This window comes from Tigriopus californicus, chromosome 4, assembly GCF_007210705.1.
Source record: "Tigriopus californicus strain San Diego chromosome 4, Tcal_SD_v2.1, whole genome shotgun sequence".
In the NCBI taxonomy this organism is placed as follows: Eukaryota; Metazoa; Arthropoda; class Copepoda; order Harpacticoida; family Harpacticidae; genus Tigriopus; species Tigriopus californicus.
In genome coordinates, this window is record NC_081443.1 from 3,886,432 (window position 1) to 3,914,429 (window position 27,998).

General features: G+C 40.1%; 2 protein-coding genes across 2 annotated transcripts; both read right to left on the minus strand.

The window, feature by feature from the left end:
* On the minus strand, nucleotides 1-27,932 carry LOC131878826 (importin-11-like). Its single transcript, XM_059224957.1, has 17 exons — nucleotides 27,427-27,932; nucleotides 27,178-27,281; nucleotides 26,978-27,091; nucleotides 21,894-22,125; nucleotides 21,113-21,284; nucleotides 19,974-20,237; nucleotides 18,482-18,643; nucleotides 17,358-17,581; nucleotides 13,101-13,253; nucleotides 12,686-12,865; nucleotides 11,145-11,309; nucleotides 5,459-5,651; nucleotides 2,403-2,515; nucleotides 1,594-1,712; nucleotides 977-1,125; nucleotides 365-566; nucleotides 1-297 (listed from the first exon to the last, which is right to left on the minus strand). Exons 1-17 carry the CDS (start codon nucleotides 27,592-27,594, stop codon nucleotides 51-53), a joined length of 2,961 nt encoding a protein of 986 aa, XP_059080940.1. The 5' UTR covers nucleotides 27,595-27,932; the 3' UTR covers nucleotides 1-50.
* LOC131878829 (FMRFamide receptor-like) lies at nucleotides 13,547-17,351 on the minus strand. The gene is made up of 3 exons (XM_059224959.1): nucleotides 16,022-17,351; nucleotides 14,917-15,730; nucleotides 13,547-14,334 (listed from the first exon to the last, which is right to left on the minus strand). Exons 1-3 carry the CDS (start codon nucleotides 16,051-16,053, stop codon nucleotides 13,822-13,824), a joined length of 1,359 nt encoding a protein of 452 aa, XP_059080942.1. The 5' UTR covers nucleotides 16,054-17,351; the 3' UTR covers nucleotides 13,547-13,821.
* Nucleotides 27,933-27,998: the final 66 nt, after the last annotated feature.

Genomic DNA, 27,998 nt, shown 5'->3' on the forward strand with positions numbered 1-27,998 from the left:
TTTTTAGAGATGTTGGCACTAATTTATTGGCTGAGCAAGCACATCATACATTACAGAACGACAAACTCCTTCAAATTGGCCATGGTCTCTACGTCCACGTTGGTCATAATATCCTTGTAGCGGGTCTCGCCGATTTGATTCTTGAAACTTTGGATCTGCGCCTGCAAATAATCCCGGAGGATGATGGTGTGCACTGGATCTTGGGCCGCCACGTCTCGTTTCCGCTGATCATGCTCGGTTTCATAATCGAGGTCATCGCCTTCGGCCGCCAAATCCGCAGGGCTTTTGATCAGGGCACTAGAACCAAACGTATATTGACAATACAAAATAACAACTCGTGGATCAATAATCGATATTCACTTACTCGATATGGCCTCCGATCTGATCATCTTGTCTCGTAATATCGTTGAGAGTTTCGGTCACATTCAATATAATGGCAAATATCCGGTCCAAAACCACTGAGGAGCCTGAGGTTAGCAGGGAGGACAAGGCTAGAGACAGGAGCTTCTTGCGGTCGGGTTGGGTCACTTGTAGCATTTTGTCTAACCAGACATCCAAGATTCGACCTATTCGATGTTACGGATTAACTCATTATCTTTGGACGTAATCTTAAAGTTGGATGTGTGCCACTACGCTACTACACTACAGATGGCATAACACTCCACGACCCCCCCAACATTGGGCTTCAAATGACTTTGTTTTCAATGGGGGGATTTGCAAGATATATTCTTTTTGTCCTTTGAGGGGATAATATCGAATGACTCGACTGAAAGACATTTTCGACGGGATTGTTTCAAAACCCATGCTTGTGTCAGATATGAATGGTGGAAGAGCCTAGGTCCAAAGGCAAGTTTCGTATTCAAGGTTGGCTTTTCATCCTATATGTGATTCCATCAATGTGTCACGAATCCCGCGACTCTTAATCAGAGTCGAATATAATCGAGGAGTCGTTTGCATGTTTGGGTCCCATTCTCACCTGCAACTTCGTGGTGAGGCTTTTGGAGAATCTGTGCCACTTCAATGGAATACTGATTGAACTCAGTAGGATACGATATTAAGAGTCGAGATGCAATCGACAGGTGAAGGCTCATCACCATGGGGAAATCGTCACCCTCGTATATTGATCTGAAACGGAGGCGGAGAAGGATTCAAATCAGTATCACTTTTTGATGGACCGACCAAAGGTTGGATGGCAATGGAAATGAAACTTCTACATCGAGTACAATAACTTATTCAAGTAAGTGGAGAGATTTATAAACGTTTAGGAGGCGTTTATTTTTTCAGTTTGAGTTTATTTTTCCATTTCCGTGGAAACCACATTGCCGCGTGTGTCACTTCGACGTCCATTTTGTATCGAGTGCATGTCAAAAGTGATCCCGAAATGGATTGTGGTCGCGCTCCTTTGAAAGCACATTCTCAGAAGCAACAAAGGCAATTTCAGTTCGGAGCTTCCAAGGTCACGAAACAAAAAGGAATTCACGGCGTGGGCGCCAACGAAAAAAGAATGTTTTTTTTAAATTTGCATTTAAAACCAGCACAACCAGACTTTATCGACAAAATTTGCTAAAGCAAAGCCTACATGTCGTAACTTACCGAAGAGAAAGACATATGAGGCCTTTGAACGGCGTGGGCGATGGGCCCACCTTGAGCTCCAATTCGGTGAGACGTAAAACCATTAGCACGCCTTCGTCCAAGAGATCCGTGACCATTTCCTAAAAGGTAAACAGAAGTTGGCAAGTTTCGCTTTCAGTGATGAAGAAACTCTTTTTGACACCAGGACTTCGGGAGCTTAAACACTAGTCATTTGGTGGCAAGTTTCTAAGGCTTTTGGTGGATTCATGACCGCCCATCCACCCACGTGTCTGCCAAGTTGTAAGTCGTCAAGAGGAAAATTTGACATCAAATTTGGCGGTCATTTTCTTTGACCAAGGCCTCCTTTGTTCAAGGACCAAGCTCTCACAAAATGCTTCGGGGTGACCTTTAGAACAATAAGCAATATAATGTCAAGCTCGGAAAGACAATCTAGAATTTTAACTTCGAATACTAAACGCTGGCGCCAGATTTGAGCTCTAATTATGTTCTATAACTTCCCATCGGGAGGAGAAAACTTCTGGTCCATCAGAATCTTGAATGGCAAGAGGAAGTTAGTCCCTCCGGCATCTGCCCTTCCCAATACCAGTCAAATCAACGCTTGGCTGAATGAAAGTTTGATGGCGGTTTTGGGATTCCATCAAATGTGAGTTGGAATTCCTCCACTAGCAGTTTTATGGCTGTCTGGGCTTTTATAAGGCTTTTTAAATTGAATTATCGATTCTCTTGACATCGGTGGGAAATGGAATGGGCTCTTCTTTCCTAACACAATATCAACGAGTGCGAGCGACTCTGTAACGTACTGCACTCACCTCGAGGGTCTTTCCAATTTGCTGTCCTCTGTTGGTCAGAAAGTCATGTGGGGAGAGTAATATGTATGCTTGAAGGATATAAATCATCGTCCGGAGGTTCTCGCTCCCCAATTCTGAAACAATAATTCAATTATAGTCAAGATACGATGCCAGAGAGTTCCGCATTGGATGCTAACAGAAGGAATGCTAGACAGGGCCCTACTTCGATCCAACCATGACCATTTCAGACTAGCACATGACCTCAAGGGATTTCTTTAGTTAATAGTAGTTTCATCAGCCCTACAAACCCATTTTCATAAACAGTCTGTCGAGCTGTATTCTGACACATTTCCGAGAAAGGCCCTTGAAATTGTGTCTCTCAAATTGGTTTCCAAGGTAAGAATTGGGCTTTGGCCTGTGTCTCTAATGTCTGACTGTTGGTGTACAAGAGTCATGAAGAATGACAAATACTACAATAGCTGAAAATGCCAGTCTCGTTGGAAGGATTTCGTGGAACAGCGTTATTTGTATAGACTCATGCCAATTGGGATTCCCTGGAACAGTCTTCGTGGATAGGGGATAATCTTATTTTCATAGGATTGAACACTGAATCAACCACCGAGAGCGAACTGTATCCAAAACAACGGGATTAAATATCATATTTCTCAAACAGTCCTTTGCCTTGTTTCCAACCCCTCGAGTCTATACAATTGTTCCCTATAATGGGTTGTCATTTAAGGAAAGGGTTGAAGCAAAGCGAAGACAACGATGGTGGTGGTCGTGTATAAGAAAACGCCGACAAATTCTTGCAACTCATAAGCTCCACCCTCATTGCATTGCAGAAATCTGCGAAAGTCACTTTCATGAATGAAATGCCACTATTCATTAATTTGATGTTCGCTTCGGAACAATTCGGACATTTAGGCAAGCGCTGGTACCAGCAAACAAACTTGCCTGCCAATGCCAGTGATGCAAAATTGGCGTTTCAAACTGGTTTTAACGAAGCTGACCTTTCCTCACATATAGCAATGTGAAAGAAGGGTCAGCTTCTCAAAAACGTGTTTGAAGCCCCAAACATGCATCACTGCCTCTGGTACCAGCAAACAAAGGTACCTGCCAGAGCTTGCCTAAACGTCCCCATAGCCACTTTGGTTTCAAAAATGGGCTCTTCGAAATGAAGGTTGGACGTCGTTCCAAAATGACTTATCCACTCCTGCGTTACCGAAGGCCATTCGAAGGCCATTGCCAGGCATTCCAAAATAAGCCCAAGCTTTCGATGGGACACCTAATAGATGACCAAGAAGAAACCGGGACCTCGGGCCCTTGGTCAAATTACAATTTCCATGAAAATAACAAATGTGCCAATACTACGATTTCAAAGAGTGCATTGAGGCCTTTTACTTCTTTGAAGTTACACTGGGGCCTCCGAATGTGCTTTTGCCGTTTGCTTTTTCCCATTCTCATGTTCTTTTTTCCAACACCTTCACTCGAGGTCACCACGTGACAAATACACACACATGAACGAGTAAACAACTTTGTGTGAATTCCCCAGAGAAGTAATTTGAGGCCTCTCCAAGTTTCTGGGGACAAAGCCAAGAACAAGAAGCCCTTGTTGGCGTGAAATTGTCGCGTTTCTCCGGAGGCATCAATCTCTCACTCGAGTCGCTTTTCAACGTTGAACAAAGCAATGGCGAACCATAATTCGCGACGTCTGGCCAAGCAACCATTTGATGGCATGGTTGACCAAGGACAATCAAGCTCCTGTCACATGACCGCACAATGTCAAATTCAATGTCAAATTTGAAGTGCCTTTTGAAACAATGGGAATATTCGCATTTGTTTCGTCTCACGAACTTGCTTTACTCGACCGTGGATCTTGAATATTTGTGGTAATTTTTTTCCGATATCGTCTCTTGTTTCAAAGCCGAATAGGACAGTTTCCTTGCCATACCATTCATTTTAGATTTATCAAAAGGTAAGCCAAATATTGATGTTCAATAATTCCAAAGTAACAAGAGCAAAAGAAATTTTTCAAAGCAGAATGAGTGCCTGCGAAGGAATTTTGTTTCCCAAACCATTTCACAAATTATTTTGTAACAATGGAAAACAAGTGGAACATCTGACAAGAACGAATGCGAGATCTGGCGGGTCATTCAAGGCTAGAGCTTTAGGATACTTGTCTATCATCTTAAGAGCTCTTGATGGAAGAAGTGTGATTGTAAGCCAAAGTAAACATGTTTTATGTTCACAATCCTGATGACAAGAAAGAAAATAACTGGATAGAATACTTCCATGAAAATATAGGACGAAAGCAATTGAGTCAGATAATCTAAAGTTGGACTAAAAACACGTTATCCTAAAACGATTTTCAATCAATCATTATTCAAACAAACTAGGGCAACTTTGATTGACAAAGCGATTGATACCGACCATTCGAACTGGACGCTCCATACTGATTAAACAAAATAAAAAACGAGAAAATGCAAATGAATTCAATTTCAGGACCAGCTATGGTCTTCTCCGCTTGAGCTAAACTGAATCAAATTTTGACGTGTATTTTAGAGCTCTTCGAACCACTCAGTATTTATTCTCCTAATCCCAAGCCAATCAATTGGCAAAATTTGCATTCAAATCCACAAAGACCTGACCAGAATATGAAATTCAATTTCTCTACTGAGCTTCTGCTACCCGAAAAGAGATCATCAAAGATGCACGCGAAATGAATGTGATGGTAAATGGTTACAAATAATAGTCCAGAGGCCTGTTTTTAAAGCTCGTACCTCTGAGTTAGGGGCTTGGACATTAACCGGTATGTAAATACACTAGCCTAAGTGGTGAGCAAATGCGCATTTTGGGTAAAGTCCAAGCCTGTGCGAGCGCTGAAAAAACCCGCCCTCTGTACGTGCAACTTTGTTGGGAAGTAAACAAATCAAATCACTGTAATGTTTAAGACTTTTGAATTCTGTAAAGGCGGAGGTTTGTCCACTTCTCTGTGTGGCCCACCTCCGAGAATCCTTTAAGTCTTAAGTGGTGAAATTGCGCACCGGAAAGGCCTAGGGAAAAGTCTTGGTACTTACCTAAGAGAGACGAGATATTTGCTGACAATTCATAGAGCGAGGGATTCATCTGTTTTGTGTTGTGCAGTACTGTTAGCCAAAGCTCAAGTCCGTCCTCGAGCAAATACACGCTGCAGGGATCCTTAAGATCCGTGGACAATCGAATCACGGGGTATAAGAAAGGTGCCAGACCTTCACTGATCGTTCCTAAGCCCTAAAAAAAGGAGGAAAAGTTCAGGACTAAATTCACGCAAACAACACACAAACATTTGGATCCTTGATTCCATTTCAGACCATGTCTTGATCTAACACATGGACACACATCATGAATTTGTTTTCAATTAAATCTAGTTTACTAGATGAAGAGGTGGTCCCAGGGAATCTGACTTTTAACACTTTGGAACATGGATTGCTAACCCGAATGCTAACATCACGAATATCCATTGTAAGCAGGGTTGAGAAATCATTAAAAGCCAGTTTTGATCAGGTGACAGAAAATGGTGGCAGAAAGTGGCAGAAATTCCTTCAAAATGGATTTTTGCCAACGAGGATATAACTTGGATGGGAAGTTATTAAAAGCATTTTTGACAACCTGGTAGAAACTGGTGGCAGAAACTGGCAGAAATTTCTTCAAAGTCGAATTTTGCTCCCTGCTCCCTTTAGGAACTCACTAAAAACATGTGTATAACTTGGGCAAATGGGGCCATTACTTCTAGTTGCTCAGAAAATAAAGATAACCAATCATTTTGTTATGATACTCGTGTATCTTTCAACGCTTCCAAGTCAAAATGGATTTCGCTACATCCTTGTTTTATTATTGGTGTAACAACCAATTTTGAGCCATTTATGTTTGGTTCAATTTTTGTAATCTCCTTGGCGTTTTTTCCCAGCTTTGCCAGGTCAAAAACAACACCACTTTGTAAAGGTAACTTGGTAAAGGTGGGGTCAACACGCTTGGCCAAAATGGATATTGTTTCAGCATTGTCAGTTGTAACAGAAACTCAATTTAGCAAAAGGGGCTCAAAATAGGCCGCACTATACTTCAATGCTTCCAATCTATACTTTCAATGATTAAAACGATATGAAGCGAATGCATTTTAATTTTGAAGGCACCTCGTAACACATGAGTTCACCGCTTTCAAAGCGCTCGTTTCCCTCACAGCAGTTTTGCGTTTGACCTTTTTTAGGGTCTCGTACAATATTTGACTGGCCCAACGTTACCCAAAAAATGATGTTCATAAACGTGATGGCTTTGCTCTAGAGCTCGAGGATCACGCGACAAGAAGGAATTTTGAATAATGCCCTCGAGTACCTATCATTTGAATATTGGAGGCACTAAGTAATTGCCCAATTGACTGTGATGAAAATGAACCTAGGCAAGTTTCCCGAATTAGGAGGTTAATCTGAGCTTTCATTTCCATTTGAACAAAACCTGTGCTACTCCACTGCTATTTATATTGTTTGGTAGGTGGCAGATCTTATGAGCAAGTGAAACAATGAAAAAGCGTCGAAAAATCAAAATTGGGTTGTGTCGTTTTGTGTGAGGAAAGTGTGGAAACAAACATGATATCATTGAATATGAAACAAAAAGGGTAAAAACGAGTCGGTTATGGTTTTCTACTATAGCTAAATCGGTCACCATGGGTCAGCACCATAGAAAACCATAACTAGAATGCTTAAGCTCAACAGGAGCTGTACAGCATGAGCATGTTTTCAGGTCAGCTGACGCTGGTGGAAAAAGGACATAGATATTTCGTGAAATCTTGCTTCAGGCAAGTTGAATTATCCTCATGAAACGTTTGTTATTCCTCTTTAATCTTAATTTCTTTTGAATCTTACAAATATACAGGTAGAAAGAGTGATCGAATAATAAAAAAATGCTTTTTAGGGCATAATACACATAACATGTCAAAACAAGATTTGGACATTAGTACAGCAAATCCTGTACTCTATTGATTGTCCTTGTTTAACAACGCATCTCGAAAATCTCAAAAGTGTAAAAAAATGTATCCGAAATTGCAACGCAATGATGAGGCATTCGGAATTTCGTTTCAATTTCCCAACAATGTGCATGTGTGTGGGCAACATGGTTGCGCCTTTACGTAATAAAAGTAATTCCGACACCTCTGGAGGTCAGCCTGAACCCAGGCTTGTTCCTTGCGTTTCAGTTAAGTGTTTCCACCACATGGATGAAAACTTTAACTTGAGCCCCATTTTAACCTCTTCAAAATTTCGGTGTTAAAATTGTGGCCGGACAGCTTACTCAAACCCGTTTTATGAAGCGTGCTGGACGAGAGCAAATGCTTGACAAGGAGTCTTATTAGGGGTTTCTACTCTGAATTTGGACGAGCCGTCAACGATTCAAATTTGTACCATAGTTGTCCTAAGTAGCTTCACTACGAATGAAACATTTTGCCCACCAGTGACAGCTGAGACGAAAACATGCAATCGCAGCGCCCTTGATCGATCTATATATGAAGTTATCTATGGTCAGCACAAATCCAGCCGATCGAGTTCAGCTGTTACCCATTTAGCTTGCTGGTAGTGCCCTCTTTCGGCCTGGCTTCCCTTGTGATGGTTTCACACTGTAGAGGCGCTGCCTTCACTTAGCTAGCGTAGTATTGTTCCATGGTTACCGATTCAGCTCCAGTAGAAAACCACAACAGCCTCATTTTTACCCTTCTTTGATTTATTTTCAATGATATTACGATCCAAGGCATACTGTGATCGAACTAAAATCTTGATTCTCGATGAATTTGTATCCCAAAGTAGGGATTGTGAAGCAACCATGGGCAAGATTCATGTAGTAGTTGAAAAGAAACGCAAAAATGAACTTAGCTAATTAAGGGTTATAGCATTGCTTATCTCTCTTGGAGGCTTAGTGGAACCCAAAAACCCGAAATGGATTATAATTTTCCTTGGCAAATCTCAGGATCTCTTGCATTTTAGGATTAAAAATTTCAGCAGCTAAAATTTAAAGATACGAAATATTCGTACAATGAAACTGCATTGATTAGACTGCATGATTTCACCTCACTCGTTCTTTATATATACAAAGTTCCAATCTATATTTTTGGTTACAATAGTAAACCGAAATATGCAAGCGCACGTTGAGACTCCAGAATGTATTATATTCTTGATAGCAAAAAAGAGCCAACCCTCATGATATTGGATTTCATTGGTCAATCATAATAACCGTCAAATAGATGAAGATTGGATACATGGTTGGATCGTGTTCCGAGGATTATGTTTGCAAGTCTTCGACGAGTTATCAAAACTATGAAGACTTTTGTGAATCAGCACTGCTCATTGGAAATGCAACGGCTAAGCATTTCGAGATAAAAGTGTAAGAGAGGTCAACTATTCAAGAAGTTATGGACCAAGGGTTCCAACTCATTCATCCTCAGAAGGCAGACATCGTTGTCCAATGCCATCCACAGGACCCGGAAGAAGTGAAGCGCAGTAATCCAACTACAACCCGGTTGCTTCTTGATAGGTTCACACAAGGACACTATAGCAAGGAAACGCCACCTTTTTGTGATCATCAAACCTTTCCCGCCAAGTAAGGCCTAAACTTTTGCCGCTGAAATTTTTGAATGTCAGTTATTGGCATAATTATTGAACAAAATATGTCACTAATATCATTTTCGTAACCATTGATGGTATGTGCTTAAAACCAGGCATTCAGATAAACTTAAAATGACTTGAAACACGTCTTAAAGTACAACAACTGAAAAGTGCTAATTAGGTTTTCTTGATAAAACAAGATTTTGCTCAAAACACAATCAATAAATTCTCTTTTGCCAAAAATGTTATTTGTAGAAAATTCTTTCAGACACATCTTGACCAAAATTCAAGTAATTTGACGCATTTGTTATGAAAACTATGGTTCTCACTCTAGGAATGGCCCTCAATCCAAAAGTAGACATACTGTAGCTCTGAGCTACATATTGTTCTTTAAACTCATTTGGATGCTTCATAATCATGAAATAATAATTTTAAGAGATATGGCACCTGTTTTATTTGACTATTTTGGTATTTTGGATGCTTTTGCAAGAAAAACAATTTATTGGAGTCCAAAGTGCAAATTGAGATCTTGTCTACTGTACTTTGATATTTCTCTGTGCCCCTTAAATAATGCCTGCCTTTTATGCAAACTTCCTAATAAGTAGAAATTTAAACTCTACAAAAAGATAACTCATTCATTTCTCACCAATGCCGCCTGATGTTTTTTGTCAAATGTGTGGGTTTAGACAAAATTATCAATTGTCCATCCAAGATATTCTAATATGTTAACATTTATGTACATGCACTTTTATTGCTTATTCCATACATTTTTTTATATTTTGTCAGTGTACATTACCCATCAATTAATAAAATGACTCTTGATGATTTTCTATCTATGTGTGTTTTTGAGCCAATTTTACGCAATATTTCACCAATTTCAATCGAAAAACAATTTGATTGTTTTTGATTAATTTGATGTTCATTATTCTTCTGACTTTCAAGATTAATTCAGAAATATTTAGTATATGGACGGAGTTGTATATCAAGGAGATCATTATTTAATTAAAAACACCTTAATGTACTATGCAGTACGGATAATCTTGTTTTATTCATACTGGAGTTAATGTCTTGATTCAACGCAATGGCCTAAGTTGGCGGTGAGGGGAAATCCGTGTCGTTTCCTCTCTTTAGAGTCCCTGGTTCACACTACTCCACTTCTCCTTATCTCGCTGAGACCAAGATGATCAGTATAATACTAAAAGGACTCGCCTTTAGAGCGCCCGAACTACCCACGGACACGTCCCTTGAAGGCACCCACACCGGTACCCAGGAACTAATTAAAGACGTCGACCTAAGCCAAGACAATTCTCATCATATAACACTATATGTATGCATTGTAGTTTTGTCAATGACCGTCCTTGGGTGTTATTGGGTTCTTGTATATGAAGTCTTTGCAACTCGTTGCTTAACTTCTAACCGGGAGTGTTCCGAGTATGGGAAACGGTTATTTATTGATCATCTGCATTTGTACGGTTTTTTTGTAGTTAGATTTCTCTCAGTGTTGTAGATAGCTTTTCAGCTCATAAAGCAGTTGTTTCAAACCGCTACAGGTGTTTCAGACGAGTTTTCTTGGGCCCGTCGAATGACGCTCTGTACAGATAGTTGGAAATGAGCTGCAATAGCATCCATGAAAAAATACCATGAAATGGTGTTAAAGCTTGTTAGGATATCCGACGACAAATGAACTCCTCCAATTAAATTCCAACTTCCGTGCGTTGTCCAAAAACTCTTTCAGGCATGATTCAAAATGAATGAGCTCATTGTATGAACATTGGTACAATTGACCACAGGCACTTGGTCCATCCACATTGAGAGTGCCTCTTTCACACGAATTACAGTAGAACTCTTAACTTCATGTGCAATATATCATGTTTAATATTCTAAGATAAGTGGGTGTTTCTTTCTAGTTACGCACCCAATCGTGATCTAATCGGAATCAATACTAGGTAATACAATTCCTTCCAACATCACTAAATCCATAAAGTAACGTACCCAAGGAATTCTTGGACATCTTTAGCAGAACGTCATATCATTCTTGCCAGACGTTCAATATCGTATACGTATTCCCGTTTTTTTTAGGCTTCATAACCGTTACTGGGAATGCAATCCCCTTTCATATTGAACGATAGATTTACGGTACCTGGACAATAAAAACCAAAGTGGTGAGAATGGAACATCGGAGCATGTTGTGATCGTTGGAGGCTTCCCATAAGGCTGGTAGGTATTGGACCAAGTCCGAACAAAGAGGGCGGATCGACACGCCCATTCGCTCAATAATGTAAGACAACACATTGAGGACACTCAGCTGAAAAAGAGAGAGGAGTTTATACATGAAGAGCTGGCAGTAGATTGATCAATTCATATACTGCAGGCATTTCATTTCTCAAACTCAAATGGTTTCCAATCTATTATCCAACTCTTTCTTTGCTCCCTCAGGGCTCTTATCGGCAACTGAAAAAACTCGTGCACAACGAAAGGCAATTTTATATACCGATAGCTAAAGGCAGATAAACATGGAAATTATTCCACTTGATTTTCGAGGAAATAGCATTTGAAGACCAAATTTCTAAAAATTTAAGATGTATGAACTCTACAACGAGTAACAAATCGACCTTTCATTTCAATAACCATGTTTAAACAAACATGCTTATTTTCAGTGCGTGCCGATGAAAAATGAAAAAAAACGTGAAGTTGTACTTTTTTACTTTGGCACATTTGTACTTTCAATCCCTTTTAATACTTTCGAAACCTAAACCCTAGTTGGTGCCAAGCTCTGAAAACGTGATGGGCAATCGAATATTATCAATGTTTGAAGTAGCATCATTCACGAAGTTAAGCATCGCGAGTAATAGATACATTTGGTGTACATCAGAACAAGCAACCTGGTTTCTTTGGATTCCATCATTTATAGCTTCAACAAGTGCTGCAATATCAAATTGGCATTGCTGACATGCGTTCGCATACAAGGAACCGCTATTTGAAAAGTAATTTCAACATATTTTATCATTTGTTACTTCAATTGGCATGAAGATAGCATTGACGTAATTTTTTTGGAAACACGAGTCTGGAAGCTTGATAGCCATCGAATGGAAAACGTCTTCGCACTCACAGCTTGACAATTGAGTAGTAAGATAGGGGAAAGCTTGTTTGTCGAAACGAACCTCCTTGTTTACAAACAAAAGCGAAACTATTTCTCAAACTTTGAGGTTTCCACTTTGGTTTCGGATGAACTGACACACGACCAGGGAAAAAGAGAAATGAGGCCTTCACAAGATTGAACAAAAGGTTCATCTACCTTCAACCTTCAAACAAACACCCAATGGTGAGTACTTCTGACCTTTTCTGTTGTATCAAAGCGTCTTGTTAAAACTTTGTCAAAGCCTTCCTTCCTAGACTGCAACTTAGAATGAAAACACTTACACGATCCAAAAGAATTGACAGGCGTCTTATAGAAAGCTCGAGGGACAAATAATAGTTTACCGTAAGGATTAAAGCAAACTACACTACTCGGTCGACGCTTGTGATTCCCCATCAAAGGTAAGTTTTCCTCTACTTTCCAAAAAACATTCGAAATAAAGTAGCTATGTCTTGCTCTGAGTTCATAATAATTAAAAGACACTTCCAACACTTTCGAGACTCGATCTAAAAATCATAGAAGGGAAGGAAAGTCTCGGATCATACCTTTGTATCACATTCCTTGACCTCTTTCAAGAGCTGAAATAGTTGACCGAAACTCGTTCCAAGAAAAGGCTCGAATTCCTCAGAGCAGAACTCGAAATCATCAATGACCACCTTCAAGGACTTGGCAGCGGTAATTCGCACTACGAGATCTTCTTGGCCGTGTAATAACGGGATGATCATCTGTAAATAATTACTCAAAATATACATTTGACGTAGATCAATTGGGACAAAAATTTGAACATAATCAATCATTCAATTTACAAAATTTGGGCCATTCAAGTTATCATACTTGCTCTCATGAACATGGTGGCACGTGACTTGCAGGTTTGTGACACATATTGAAAGTCGTACACACCAGTCAGATGTGCCAAAGAAATGTTAATCGGTTGGCATTTGAAATCACGATTTCACATACCTGATAGAGCTTGGGTCGTAGTTGAGGGGACAATTTCACCCCAGACCATTGTCCTAGGAGCCATACAGCTCGTCGTCTGATGATTCGGTAGTTGGAATCCTTTATGGCTAACTCGGGCTCTAATCCAGAAACAAGCCATCGATCAAAATCAATCTAAAATTAAGAAAGCATACAAAAAACAAATGGCTATGTGATGCGTTTTCTTGGAAATATCTACGATGCGTTTCGCGAAATCTTTGCGTTTTGGGCAATACTTTTCTTTCAATTTAACATTCAATATTATACCGATTTTTTTGTGAATATTTCGGCACAAGAGAGGTAATTGAAAGAACTGGAGTACCTAAATAAATTATTTCCTCTAGCGATTGTAAGCTAAACAGAGTCCAATTCTAATTATGCATGATTGGTTTTGAATGTCATCTTAGCTTCAATGATGCCTTGATCAATTTGATTTAGGGCAAAATAAAATTTATTTCCATATCCATGAGTGTGGTTCCACGATACTTAAATGGCATTTAACACGTTAACACGAGCCAAAAAATGACCAGATTTATACGTCAAGATTGACCAATCAGAAATGAGTAACATTTAACATAGATTATTAGTTTCTTGATCCGATCACATTTTTTTGTCTGACAAACAATGACAAACATTGCCATTAAAACAGTAATTCACATGGTTGAAGTGATAACTTGACCATTTCACCACAAGGCTGGCCAAGTTAAACCCACGAGTCCATCTTGTCCACTCTTGAGGGTAATTTCCCTTTGGTGTTCCACTCTTGCAATGAGCTCGTTCTCTTAGGACATTGATGAACAGCTGCCTTTGGCGAGGTGTTTCTATTGCATTTCGCAAATTCACTCACAAAGTCATTTGAGACTTGGATGTCCTCCACATGCTGTTCGATGGTTTCATTTGGTGGGGATGAGCTTAGAAGTGCAATCCCTCCTTCAAGGCTCTCCCCATTCATTTGCTGACAGGTATTTTCGATTAAGCTGACATTTCTAGCTGTGTCCTCTCCGTTATTATCGGAGCTTTTTGTTGTGAATGGCCAAATGAACCAGGTTTTAAGGGTCTTCTGTACCACGACGAAGAAACGCTTATCACAGGAGCAGTAGAGGAAGATGTTGACAGAAGCCCCAAAGGCCAGAAATAAGTGGCTGAAATAGGTGCAATATTGGACCCAGACAGGCCATTCTGTACGGATGACTGGATTGATGAGAGAGTCTACCAACTGGAAGAACAAAATTATTCCCCTTCAGTCCAAGTGCTGGATAGATTTTGAGCTACCATATTCATCGGCTATTTGCGATGCTTATGGATATTTTTGAGAGCAAATTTGTCCACCTTAATTGGATCCTTAAACAAGGGATATGAAATACTCCATTCAAAAGGCTCGCACTAGCAGACAACAAAAGAGAAAATGAATGAAATTATTCATTGTGCTTCATTCGATTTGAATTGCTGAAAAATCTCTTGTTTTAGCGTGAGGTTGAATCCGGAAAATTTGGACAGTGAGTTCTGAATGTCCACACTTTCTTGGAATCCTTGAAGTTACATATTCTATTTGGACATATTTTGCCGCTCAACAAACCTAAAAGCGAATAAGAATTGAACAGAGCCAGACTTCAAGCGGTCTTGATATCTCAAAAAAAAGAGATCCACTTTGCCAAATATCTACAAAATGGCAAACGGTCTGACTCAGGGGTCGTTTTTTACTGATAACACGCGGAAAGTACCAAAGCCGGGGACATATTTGCTTTCAATTGGACAATCTTACCATTTAAAGGGTCAAACTGGAAAGCCATTCTCGTACCTGGTATCCACTCACGACAAACTTCATTGAATGGCAAATGAAAAAGAAGATAACCACCAAGACCAGAGAGCGCGTTGCCCGGGCGTTTTGTTTTTCTCGAAGACCTAGTCTCACTCGGTTGGATCTCACATGTTGGAGCTTCTTCCATATGAGCGTATTAAATGTGCCCAAAGTCACCACAGGGATGAACAGGGAGATCAAGAACGAACCTATCATGTTGTAGCCCAGGAAATAAGCCACCGTGTAGAACCGAGCGATAGGCTTGACTTCGTAATGAACTGAGGTGGTAATAGCGTAGTCTTGGAAAATATATCCCGTGTTATTGATTTGCTTCATGTCATTCTTCTCAACTCGAACTGCTCTGAGTTCGAAGAATCTTGGTATGTTGATTCCAAAGCTGAAGATCAGAATCAAGACCAAGGCCGTCTTAACGGGAAACGTGGTGTGAACATGGAGCGATCGAATGCTCAAGTATCGTTCAACAGCCAATGCAATGGTCGTGTAGATGGAAGCGATCACTGTAATCTGCATGAATGGAAATATCCAGGGTAACACGAAGGGCTCGTAGTAGTAACGAAAACTAGGAAACATGTACGGGAAGGACGTGAGTGGGGTCGATGTGATGAGATACAGCAGATCAAACAAGGACAACAGTTTCAGAAGAAAGATGTAATCTGGCGACAGCTTGAGTTCTTGTTGTCGCTGCAAAACCAACAGACACAATGAGTTGGAGAGAATTCCTATAATTCCCAATGCCAAAAGAGATGGCCCTTCAAAGGGATTCACGTAAACTATTCCATCAGAAGATGCAGCCCTGAAAGTTGAATTCGCAACATTGTATTTCCTTGTTTTAGCGGTTTCGATAACGTATGGCGTTATGTACCAAGAATTTGGCAAAGGGTTCACAACAACACAGGAGAAATAATTCAAGAAGTCAATGATTTTGTGCCACTTTGCTCCTCATTCGAACAATTGGGCAACATTTGCCATCGAATCCTTTGAATCTTGAAAAGCCAGTCTGAAGTTTGGCAGACATTTTATGATTCACGTGCTTTCACTTTGAACTCTTTATCAAATCCCAACAAATTGTTTAGCTATTACTTACATCTTATATCCCTCTGGAACGGAGTCGCCCATCCAAAACGTACGAAACAAGTTGTCTTGCAGAAAGTTTTCTATGGTGAGTGTGTTTCCACGACCTGTTTTTCTCCGCACCAACTCGTGATCAATTTGTTGGAATGCTCCTTGAATACTACTTAGGTTCTTGACGATTCCACTCAGAGAAGTCCGAGCAGCGGGATCACGAACTTTCCTCGCATTCTCGGGTTCTTCGAAGTCTTCGGAGGCGCGGAGAAAGACTTGCAAGGGAGGCTAACGTTTCCACCAACGGTTGAACCATGATAGGAGCAGGCGATAGAAGTGGGAATTGGTCCCAGCCACAACAGAACCAATAAATCACGAGCCACCGCAACGATGGCTCTTAAAAGCCACAGAGCATTTTTCAAATTTGCCTTATCACCCTTTCACCTCAATTTTGAGGGTTCTTCATCCCTAAGAACCTATTTGAGGCGCTTGAAAAATTCTTTTTCTTCAGGTTAAGCCACACGATTCATGACAAACTCCCCACCCGTTACCCTTAAGGAAGTTCCAACACAATAATGAATGACTTAAAAAAAACATTTATGAAAGTGTTCTAAGCTCTAAAGAAATATTCAATTTGAACTTATTTCAAATACAAATATTGCAAACCACGATTCACCTTAGCACCACATAAAAGAATATTGAGGCTCTTTCTCAGAATCTAATTCGTTGGGGGTGAATTTAAGAACAAAAAGGCCTCTGCTTCGTCTCACACATTGAACATCTCTTCCGGCCTGTCAATGATACCTGCCAAGCCGATTAACTTTTGTTCAATATAACAAGCAAGTTTGTCGAGCTTGCCGTTTTTCGTCAACGAGTTTGTTCAGAAAGAAAAAATACCTCTTCAAACACACCAACCCTTACTGGCGCCACCTGTCAACGAATATCACAAGACTAGTACATTTCACTTCGAACTTACTTTGAAATAACTTTACTTCTGCTTTCTACTCTACCACTAGGTCTTGAGAAAAGAAACCACATTAAAATGTCTACTATCAATAACATACATTCGGTGTGAATCTCATGTACTTGCAGTTTGACGCCCGATTAGCGAAGTGCGACAAAGTTGGTTCTCAAGTGGGAACTTCAATTTCCGTAATGGAAATATTTCGTTAAAGCACCTTGAAGGGATTGAAAAAGGCTACCTATTTGAGGAAAAACCCAAGAAATGAATTCATTGTCAGCCAACATCAAGACAACCTTGAGCCTCATTTCTCAAAAAAGAGGATCTTATCCCAATGTCTACTGTATATCTCGGCACAGTCGTATTGGAACTAATCAGTAGGTCAGAAAATGCTTACCTCATCAAAAAGGTCAAAGGCTGTGAGTCCCGCTGCGTTGTAAACGGCGTCCTTGTAGAGGATTGCATTCAAATCTGTCGATGGCACTGGTAAGCTGTTTTGATGAACCAATGACACCAGACAAGGCACCAGCATAGTTTTGAATTCATGGATCAAGCTCAAAAAGAGCGTTTCACAACAGGGACGGAAGCTGTACTTCCAGCTATCCCCACCATCTTCGCACACTGAAATGGAAAGGCTCAGTTATTTAAATCGATACTCCTCTCGCCGTGCAGAAGTTGGGATGAAGGAAGGAATCAGGTCAGACTTTCATCTTGAAACAGACGCAGTCTTCCTCTTTGTTTCCAGACACTAGTTGATGAAGATGATGATGTGAATATATTCTGGTTTGATGACAATGTTCTTGCTTACTTTCACATCTACTTTACAACAACATAAATGACTCAGTGAATCAACCGATGAAAGCATCCCGTTCGGCTTTTCTTCAGCAATCATGAGATCGCGCCAACTCCTCTCTCTAATTATTTTTTAACCTGGCCATACCCGTCAATGCTATTCAACCATTTTTCATCAACCAAACAATCATTCAAACCAAATTGCGTATCTTGCAAGTTGGCGCCATGGAAACTATTTCTTGTGAAACACCCTTGTAGGTATATCAGTGGAGCAACTGCATACATTTGATAACGAAAAAAGAGCATCTCAACTGTCGTGTTATCTAACCTGTCTTTATTATTATTCTGGGTACATTTGTGACCTCGAGAACCTTCAGAACCTCGAGACATTCTGCAGTCACTTATCAGATAATTCAATTGGTCAATGGCACAGAAAATGAGCGCCATCAGTGAAAAGAACATCCGCGTAAAGTTACATACTTACGGTACTTGATTGGACAGGAGTCCGAATAAGAATCATACATAAGAAGGTTACAATGAAACTCGAAATAAAGTTCGAAAGCGACTCATGTACTGTAGATTCAACTCTGAATAGATATTGAATGCCCAAAAACATCATGGATAATTTCCCATAATTTGTCAGCAATCAGTTAAAAAAAACGTAAAGCGTGGTTTCGCCAATGCTACTATTTCAAAATGAAGGAGGTCCTTCATCCGAGTGATTCTTACCGTATTCTTCTCCGTCCGCATCCCAGAGAGCAAGATCATCCTCAGTCAATGGAAGATAGTGAGATATAAGACACTCGCAAATCCGCTTCACAATCGCTTCAGAGAAAAACGACGCTTTTATGGTATGGCCTTCGTTGGTGAGCGAATGTACGGATTCTTTCGCTAAAATACAAAGTATTGGATGACTTCGATTAGTAAAGATGTGTCTAAGTACAAATATATTTCTTTGCTCGCCAATGATTGTGGGCAGAAACAAGCACTCTTAAAACACCCGTCAAAAAAGGTTGCTTAGGCTTTCTTTTGACTATCCCCTATGGTGTACAGCTATACCAGGTGGCTGTGAACATTTCTTAACTTTGTGGACGTAATTAAGTAAACCGTTTCAACGGCAAAACAAATAAATTTTGAATTGGAGTTTGATTAAACACTAACGTAAGACAATTATGCTGAATCGCCGTTTTCTGTTTGTAATGAATGATGACGCATCAGCTAATTTCTCATTGCTCTTTTCCTTCAAACAACACTATTGTTGTTATGAGTACATAGCCAGATGTACTGAAACAATGATGATGATGCTATATTTAGGGTCTAGTATATAGTAGAGGAATAATATATAAATAGAAGAAAACATTGTCGAAAAATGGTTAAGGAATAAAAAAAAATTGAGAACCCTAGGTTCATCATGCGTACTAAAATATTTTGCCTGAATTGACACTTCAACCAGGCTTTGATTTGATTCCACTTTTCATTGTCGACATCAAACATCAAAACATTTTTGAATATTGTCAATGTGCTGAGCGTCCGCATTATGCAAGGCCTTTTTTTGAGTCTCCTTCCCAAACTTTTATCTAACTCGTCAGTCTCAGACGTTACATTGCAGTTCATTTTGCCAGATCAGATTCAAGTAGCCTTAAGATTTCGTCAAAGTGAATTTGTTGGCTCAGATTTGTTTAAGCATCTGCTTAAGAAGCATATCATTACTCCTCATTTATGTATCCTTCATAGATTTGGTTCTGAACCAAAAACCAATTTTTCGGTAACTCTTGGAATGTACGACTTTGAAAGCCAATGCAGAGCTAAACCTAAGGGGATTTCCTTCCTCGTCTATAAGCTTTCATGAATACTGCAAAAATCTCGAAAGATAGCGTCGACCCCAAGTAATTTGTGTTAATCATTTCCGATTCACTTAAACATGAGGAATTGATATTTGGTACAAGCGCAACAAGACCAATTGCTGCAGTGTGCTTAGTTACTTGCATACTTAAGGGTGTTTTTTCACCTATTTGGTTTATTTATTCACTTTCTTAGTAAACAAATGATGAACAAAAATATATAAATGTAAGCTTGGATGATTTGGAAAAAATCATACATGAAATGGCTCTGCTTTTACGTAATAAAAATTGGTTTCGGCCATTAGGTTGAGATATGTCTCGACATATATCATTACTCTTGGTTATTACATTTGATCAGAAAAACACCCCAGATTTCTTACCTTGTTCGTAGTCTGGATTTTTCGGTGGTTTATACTCGACGCAGAGTAACGTTTGCTTCAATAGATTCAAGGCGAAGATAGAAAACCGTTGAAACACGAGCTTCTGACCTTCGGCAGTGAAGCAAGAGAAGCATATCAAGTCCAGGGTAGACTTAAGGACGGGAAGGAAGGAGAACGGATGATTGTCCAAAAGGTCTGACAAAAGTTTAAGAAACAGCACGAGATACTTTTCCAACGCTTCCCGAAGTTGAGGATAATCGTTTCCTGTAAAGGGCAGTGAAAAAAAATCATGATTTTCATACATCTCGATGTACTATTCGGTTTAAAATACATAACGCAGTGAAATATTCCACGAGACGATCTATAGATTGGCCGATTTTTTTTTCAATCTAGAAAGGGAGTTACCGAACCTTACAGATGAGTCAAAACTTCTTTGGAATTGTCCAACTTGACAATCCCAAAAATTAAATGCGAAGTCACGTTCAGAATAATCATCTCAGAAAATGGCTGGGCAAGGAAAGTAAAATATAATCTTTCCTTTTTAATTATTCATTCAACCAAATGTACACATCTACTTTTATCGGAACAACGTGGAGGAGACCTGTTCATCTTCATTTATTCATCTTAACAATGAAGACATGACAACATTTTAGGTTTTAAAAGCATTACTTTTGGCAAAGGTCAAGTAAGTAGTCATTCCGTACACAGTTGTTAATCCAACATTTCGCTGAGAACAAATGATCAACTTTCAAAAATCACAAAGAATTAGTTTCAGTTATTGCGAATACAGGTACTGAAAAGGGTCGGCATTGATTTTGTTACGGTCCATTATTGGCCATGACTAGACAAGAAAAGTTGCCTCAATTATATAAAGGAATGTCAAGTCACCAGACCCTCTCGAAGAGCTACTCGCATTTCAAGGATATGCACTTTAACCTTTGCCATTGGCAAATAAATTGGCTGAAGACAATGTTGTGGGAATGGTAATCATATTCGTTCGCGCTAATACGATCATCTTTCATGACTTCGTATTGATTCTAGAAAATCTCACTCGCCAATTTCCTTCAGAACCACGTTCTACAATTTATCTATATGGTTGTTTTCTCCCACTACTCGACCACTCCCACCGATTCACTTACGAAGTTTGAGAACATCTCCAACCAAGGGTGGAACCATGTTCAGGAATCTCATTGCGTCCACGTTTTCGTGGGGAACCTTTAGACCATGGACGATGGATTTCCTTAGCACCTTTAGGGACAAGGTGGCCTTCTCTAGGGATATGGACATGGATTGAATTTGCTGCTGGGAGGTCTGAAAAGCAGAACACGAGCATATTGGTCACTTTGTATTTCGGCCAAGGTGAGGCATAAAAACATTTCCAATTCTATGACATGTTGTAAAACCCATCGCTAAACTTCTCAGGCCATTATTATTCATTCAGAGGCAAGGTGCAAAAACCATTTCTTGCGCTTGAGAGAAACTTATTCTAGGCTTTATCTCTGTCTTGTTATGAATTCCAGTTCTGAATTTCAGTGAAAAATAGACAGAAAACTGAAAACCAACTAGGTTTGTGCTGTATATTAAGGAATATTTTTGGTCTTTTTTACTCCAAATGTAGCATACCAGCTTTCACTTGCTAATTGCTTTCTTATATACTCAGTTGATTAATTAGCCGGAGTGTTCTTTTCATAACCTCAACAAGTTTTTACCCGCATATTCTCTTTCAGAACACAACCACATCCACATTTTGGACGAGGATTCTAGATCTCAGTTAATTTGAACTTTGAAATAAGTGCAGTCCTTGCCGCATATAGAGATTACCAAACGAACAGTTTCAGCCTTAGCCGTCATCGTAATGAACAATGGAAAGATCGAGAACATCTTCATGAACATATGTTGTCCAAATTACACTTTTCTTACCTGTTGCATGAATATCGAGTGATGCGTTTGCCAGATTTGGATCACATAAGGCAGAAGTTGGCGGATCATGTCATGGAACACTCTCCGGTCAGCCGCTAACCGTTTTGATCCCAGTGATTTGATCACGTGATGCATTACCATTAGGGATCTGTGCTGAATGATATCCGTATGCGATTGCACAGACTCGAGGAGGGCTGGAATCAATTGAGGCCAATCTTTGGGAACATCAAGTCTGTAAGAGAATTGAAGCTGTCGATCACTGGTGAACAGAAATGAAGGAAGCTGACCCTTTAGCCTTCAAAAAGTTTTTTTAATTAGCTCGTCTTCTTATCAAAAGAAAAGAAAGAAAAATAATTCCTGTCTTTCATTCCTTTAAAGTTTCCTTGCGGTTTGTGAGACTAAAGGAAACCTTCAACAACTCATTAAAAATGTTTGAAGGGCATACCAGTCTCTAAAGGGTCACGAAATCTGCAGTCAGTCTTGGTGTTTTTCTATAAAAAGTGGCTTTCACAACTATTTTCGTGGCTTATCCACTTCACCGATTGACACCATTGTTTTTTAATTTACCCAATTGAAATGGAGGATTTCAATCGACACTGAACTTAACTGGGTCAATCGAGGGTTCAAGTGGTTAAATAAAGAAGGAAACAAGCCACGAAAATAGCAGCCATTGAATTGATTGGGGCTCGAGCTCATTCAGCGTTAGAAATGGCTTAAAATAGACCGACTTGTCTTTTTCTTCAAGAAAAGTAAAGGCTTTTCGCTCATTTTTGGCGTTTCGGAAGTCTTGTTTTCCTGTTTTTCTTATTGTCTTATTGTTTCCTGTGCTTTCAGAAGAAAAACCTTATCGCTTTCGGATTTACTACTGCAAATACTTTTTCGAATTAAACACGTCAATTGTTTATTTAAAACGTATGCGCTCTAATTCATGAACCAATTCAATATTGACGGTGGCTCTAAAGTCGAAGATTATTGCTTCAAAATGGAATCATTCCTAACTTTTAATTTCAATTTTAGAGAAATTATGTTTCTTTAGTCTGAGCAAGAAATATCTTCTATGAACCTCTACAATGAAAGTTGTTCTAACGAAGACTATTTCAGACAAAATTGCACTTACTCTCATATTTACTCAAAGGAATAATACCTGGCGAGCATTTGTAAAAGAAAAAAGGGAAAAATTTACTTATGGAACTAATAAATGCATACGCAATGCCTTCTCATTCTACAATAATATCGGTAACATAAGTAGTCAATAATATAAGCACTACACGTTGACCTGGGTATTCTGGATTATGGCTCAATATAATAAAAGGATTCAAATTAAAGAAGAGCAAGTCCTCTCTTTGCTGACTTCTGAGGGGTTCTCGGCGAAAGGCACAAAGGACGAGCAAACCTCTGAAGAGCTTGAACCTCCTCCAACCAAATCAACACATCTCAAGTTTTAATTTTGTTTGCCAAAGCTTTGACTTGAAAGAAATGGATATTGACTTGTCTAACTGTGGCTTGTTCAAGATCTATGCATTAAAACATAAAAATTCTGCTCAATGGGTTTGATTCCCATGATGTTGGGTCGTATGATAATGCTCAAACTATTGGAAAGGAAACAAAGAGTCTGTGGTGACGTTTTTACTGCAGCTTAAATGTGTAACCCTGGAGTGGTGCTATTGCAGCCAATTGAAGGCTTTTACCATTACCAAAACGCTTTGTCCATACGTAAATATTCTTAAAGATCTTTAACCCTTCAACTCCTGTGTACTGATCCGGAAAGGCAGCTTTTTAGCTTAAAGGACCTTAGCTAGGGCTCCCATCTCTAGCAAAGGAAGTAAAACTAAAAAAACGCCTAACCGAGTGTCAAAACGTGAGCCTGCCTTTCTAGGACTACAACAAGGGGTTGTTGCTTCAAGGCTCGTTATTGATCTTTGATTGCTCGGCAATACCTTCTGTTTTGCTCGAGTTGAGAACCCTTACTGAGGTCCTTCGAGCTAAATAGCTGATTCACCTGAAAAGCATAGTGACGAAAATGTCGACCTAGGAGCTCCCGGGTTTAAGGAAAGATCGGCACAGGTTTTTCAAGTGTCACATTCTCCTCTTTCACTGATTTTGGATCCCTCTAGGCGATCTAGCACTCATAAACAGCCTTCTCCAGCATAAGAAAAATGTTCGTTACAAGCATGCGTTCTTCTTCAAATGAGACTGACCCGAGGTTGCGACAAACAGGGACCGAAAGGAAGGAACGCGGTACGGAAAAAATGGCCTAAAACTGCAAAAAGCCGTTTTAAGCGATTTTGTACAAAGTTTAGCAAATATGACGTGAAATAAATGACGAATATACGAGGGTACAAGGGTAATATGATACAAGGATTCGAGGACTTAAGGGGTGTTTGCTTTTAATCTATGTTGACAAATCTTTTTTCATCTTTATTTTCATGGTTTGAAAAAAGTTGAAATAAGGAAAGTTTACCACTGGTTTGACGAGAGGAAAATTAGGGTTGAAAATTGAGGCTAACCTACGGGTTTCCGTCCTGCAACTAGTAATGTCATATGTCACACATCTGAATTGATAACCCTAGTTACAGCCTCCCGTGATTATTCATTTGATCCTAACAGTAACAAATAAACTGTATTGCGTAACCCTTACCTTAAGTCAGTTAGGAAGTCAATGCTTTTGAGGCGGAGCTATTAAATATCTGGGAGGATTTTTTTTCCTCATTAAAAACGACGAATGTGACGGTAAAGGGAGAGCTAAAAAACTCGTTCCGTTACCGATACCGTAACTTTTGCAGAAAAGTAAGGCGTTACCGGTAGCGTTACTCAAAAATTAACGCGTTTCTCAAGCCCTGGCAACAAATATGTAATTCTAGTTTTAGCCCAATCAAACACAAAACTGAAAGTTAACACATTTTCAATAATTGTTTAATCAAGCTGAAATTTAAAGCATGCAATTTAGCACCCTATGGTCCATCTCATTTGAAGAAGAACTTCATTCACTTCCAAAATATTAATTCCAGATCCTATCATCCCTGTCCATATTCCAGTGGTTTATGTTACAAGTTATCTCGTCACCTTTCTGATGCAAATCTATTTTTTGTAATAAAAACAAATCTGGTTCAAAAATAGGCTTAGAATTCCTAAAAGAAAATGATGGTCTATTCGACATGAAATTTGCCAATATCAATATTACTTGTGTGCGCATTTCATTTTCGGACAGCCATATTTGGTCAGAGAACAAAGGACCATGTCTTAGTCAATAAGAGCGAGGGGGTCCCACAACGACCATAAAGATCAGCGCAAGGCTTACCTTCTGCGGATCTTTTGTTATATATGAAGCATCTTTACCCGCACAGCAAAAGAGTTTTTCAACATCAAACCATGCGTCATAAAAATGGCCCACCTGGCTTAGTTTTAGTGGACTTTCTTCATCCCAGGCTTGCCAAGTCCAAGCTTCTTTGCGGTATTTAAATTACAGCATGAGTTCCTACTTTAACAGCTTAAATGGGCGAACCTGCGGTCCTTCCCAAGGGTGAAGTAATAATTGATGTTGGCTGTGATGACGAAGCGGGAATATCCCTCAATTGGGACACCCAAAATCAGATGGCAGGCCGAGCGAGAGAGTTGCCATCTGACTTGATAACAAACAAAATAAACAGTGGACTTTTTTGGTTTGGCTTCCCTGTGTCCAAACAACAGAAACATGGCCCAAATTATTACTAAGATTAGTGTAACAGGTGTGTCAGTGCTTGAATGCCATGTTCTTTATACTGAGCTAAAGACAGGATTTTTTTGGCAGATTTCCTTCATAGTACGAAGACGAATTAACGAATGTACGACTCAACAGCACGAAACGTCACGAGAGGTTTTTAGTAGGTTTGTACGACTCATTGCGTAAATCTCAAGTCACTTAAACAGAGTTTGGGCTTCTTAAATAAATAGCGCTGACGACCCTCTTTTTACAAATCAACTGTGGTTTCATTAAATATTTAACTAACAACAATGCACACATACATGATCAAAATTTTAATTTCAGGAACGAAAGTTCTAAGCAAGCAAAGTTATGAGCTAATATAAAAAAGTAAATACTTCATTTTACTAAAATTAATCAACCAAATTGGCTAACTCTTCTGGAACACAAACGATATTTATAAGAGTTAATTTTTTAAGTCTTTATTGCGAGAATGCCTCATTGGATCCGTTATTTTTTTCAATATTACAATATATACAATTTAGCATGATGTATTGAGTTTTGTCGTATGCTGGGTTCAAGGAAAGCCATTCAAGGCAATGATGATGCCGCACTAGAAAAGCGGTGGGGGCGAGACCTGGGATCGAACCCATGAACCCGAGCTTAGGTCGATCGCGCGTTAACCCACTGCGCTACAACCATATTTATCATAAGTTATCAAAATGCGCTGTCATGGCAGTGTTAGTTTGGCTACTAATTTCCCGAAAAAGAATGCAACCCAAAAGCGGGAGGATACGAATATAATCGCTCAGGATCAGGGACAGGCATTCATGCTTTGGTCGTGGGTTCAGTCAGAGAGAGTTTAGTTTACTTAAGGTTTTATTATTAGGTATCATAGGTATAACTCATATGTATTGTTCTAATCAATATTATCAAATTAGGACCTGTCAGCTTCAGATTCGAGGCAACCAACTTACCAAGGAGTGTATGTTGGAGGTAAGAGGCTCAATCTCACTTTAACCAATTTGACACATTGGCTCACGTTACATTTCGAACAGGAATTCAAAATTGCACGTATCAAGAAACATTCCAGTTTCGTTTCGATCAAATAGCTTAATCCCTCAAAACGTTTTTCCATATTTAAATCACTCGCCCACAACTTTTGGTACCCCACTCATATGTACTAAGGTAGTAGAAATGGGCCTAACTCCGCCCTAGGCACAAGACTGACAACAGTTACCAGCTTTCATGGAACGTCGAAACCATGGCTGATGGACCCGAGTAGGCTCAGCATCGTGCCAAAAGATATGATAGGTATATCAAGGATGTTGTAAGTATATATGTAGATTGGTATGAAGTAATGATGACACAGGTATAAACATGTTGGGCACGGGGCCCCGCCTACCTGGCGGCTTTGCCCATGAGTACGGCGATTTGCAAGGCAATGGGCTGGGCGGGTTCCGAGAAACTCTGCAAAAGTTGGCCCCGAATGTGCGACTTTTCCTCCTCGGTTAGGGCGCTAAAGAGATCAATCGAAAAAGATGGATGATGACCCCATTCATGACGGCTGAATGCAGTGGTTAAGCACAGCTATCCACAACTTACTTGGGTGCGGTTTTCCGCCAATATTTGTCAATCCCGTTCTTGAAGTAGAGCACAGCATGCCACCGAACTTCCATAGGGATGCTTTCGCTGTTGAGCACGATATCCTACGGCCAGACAAAAACCAACACATGATTAATTTGGAGGCAATTGAACCCAACCCCGGAAAGTGGATGGAGGAGGGCAAGGCTGGGAGGGCTTAGTGAGTGAGCCAACCGGCCGGCGGGCGTAGCGTCGATAAGAGGTACGTACCACTAGGGCGGCATAGAATCCGGGCGAAGTCTCCCAGAGTTTGAGTTGCTCTTCAGCCACGCGCAGATCACGGTCGTGATGCGAACGAAGTGCGGTCAACGTGGCCAAGAGGCTCTCACGGGTGGCAGCGGCCCCCCCTGCACCGTACGCCCCTAAGGCGGCGGCCATTATGTGGGCTGAAGGGCACCACCCACCACCTCGATGGGACGTCTAGCTAAAGCGGCGGTACACCCGCTGCACCTATAGCACCTATAGCACCCAATCAGGGAATCACGGAATCACGGTCAATAGAAGACGCAACACTAGGAGCCGGGTGAATATTCACGCCCCCATTCAGGCTCTAAGAATGAATCAATGTTGGAATGCACTTCTAGTGAACGTATGAGTGCATGCATGTACGCGTACGTATATAGGCCTGTTCACTGTGGATCAGTTGCCCCTCGCTAAGTCTGTCTCCTCGGTCTTTCCGGCCCCACTTATGCACTCACTTACTCCATCAGGACTTCGTTCGCCCGACGGATCTTTGGGAGTTGCTAAGGCTGCTACCTCAACCCTATAACAACAACAACAAC

Bases quoted from the DNA above. Each gene is read 5' to 3' on its own strand.
- LOC131878829 (XM_059224959.1), bottom strand. From the start codon at position 16,053: ATGGGCGACTCCGTTCCAGAGGGATATAAGAT. The intron at 15,731-16,021 runs GTAAGTAATAGC...TTCAACTTTCAG, and splicing joins GTTCCAGAGGGATATAAGAT to GGCTGCATCTTCTGATGGAA. The intron at 14,335-14,916 runs GTACGAGAATGG...TTGTTCTTCCAG, and splicing joins TTGTCGTGAGTGGATACCAG to TTGGTAGACTCTCTCATCAA.
- LOC131878826 (XM_059224957.1), bottom strand. From the start codon at position 27,594: ATGGCCGCCGCCTTAGGGGCGTACGGTGCAGGGGGGGCCGCTGCCACC. The intron at 11,310-12,685 runs GTATGATCCGAG...TCTCTTTTTCAG, and splicing joins TCAAGGAATGTGATACAAAG to CTGAGTGTCCTCAATGTGTT. The intron at 2,516-5,458 runs GTAAGTACCAAG...TTATTGTTTCAG, and splicing joins AAATATCTCGTCTCTCTTAG to AATTGGGGAGCGAGAACCTC.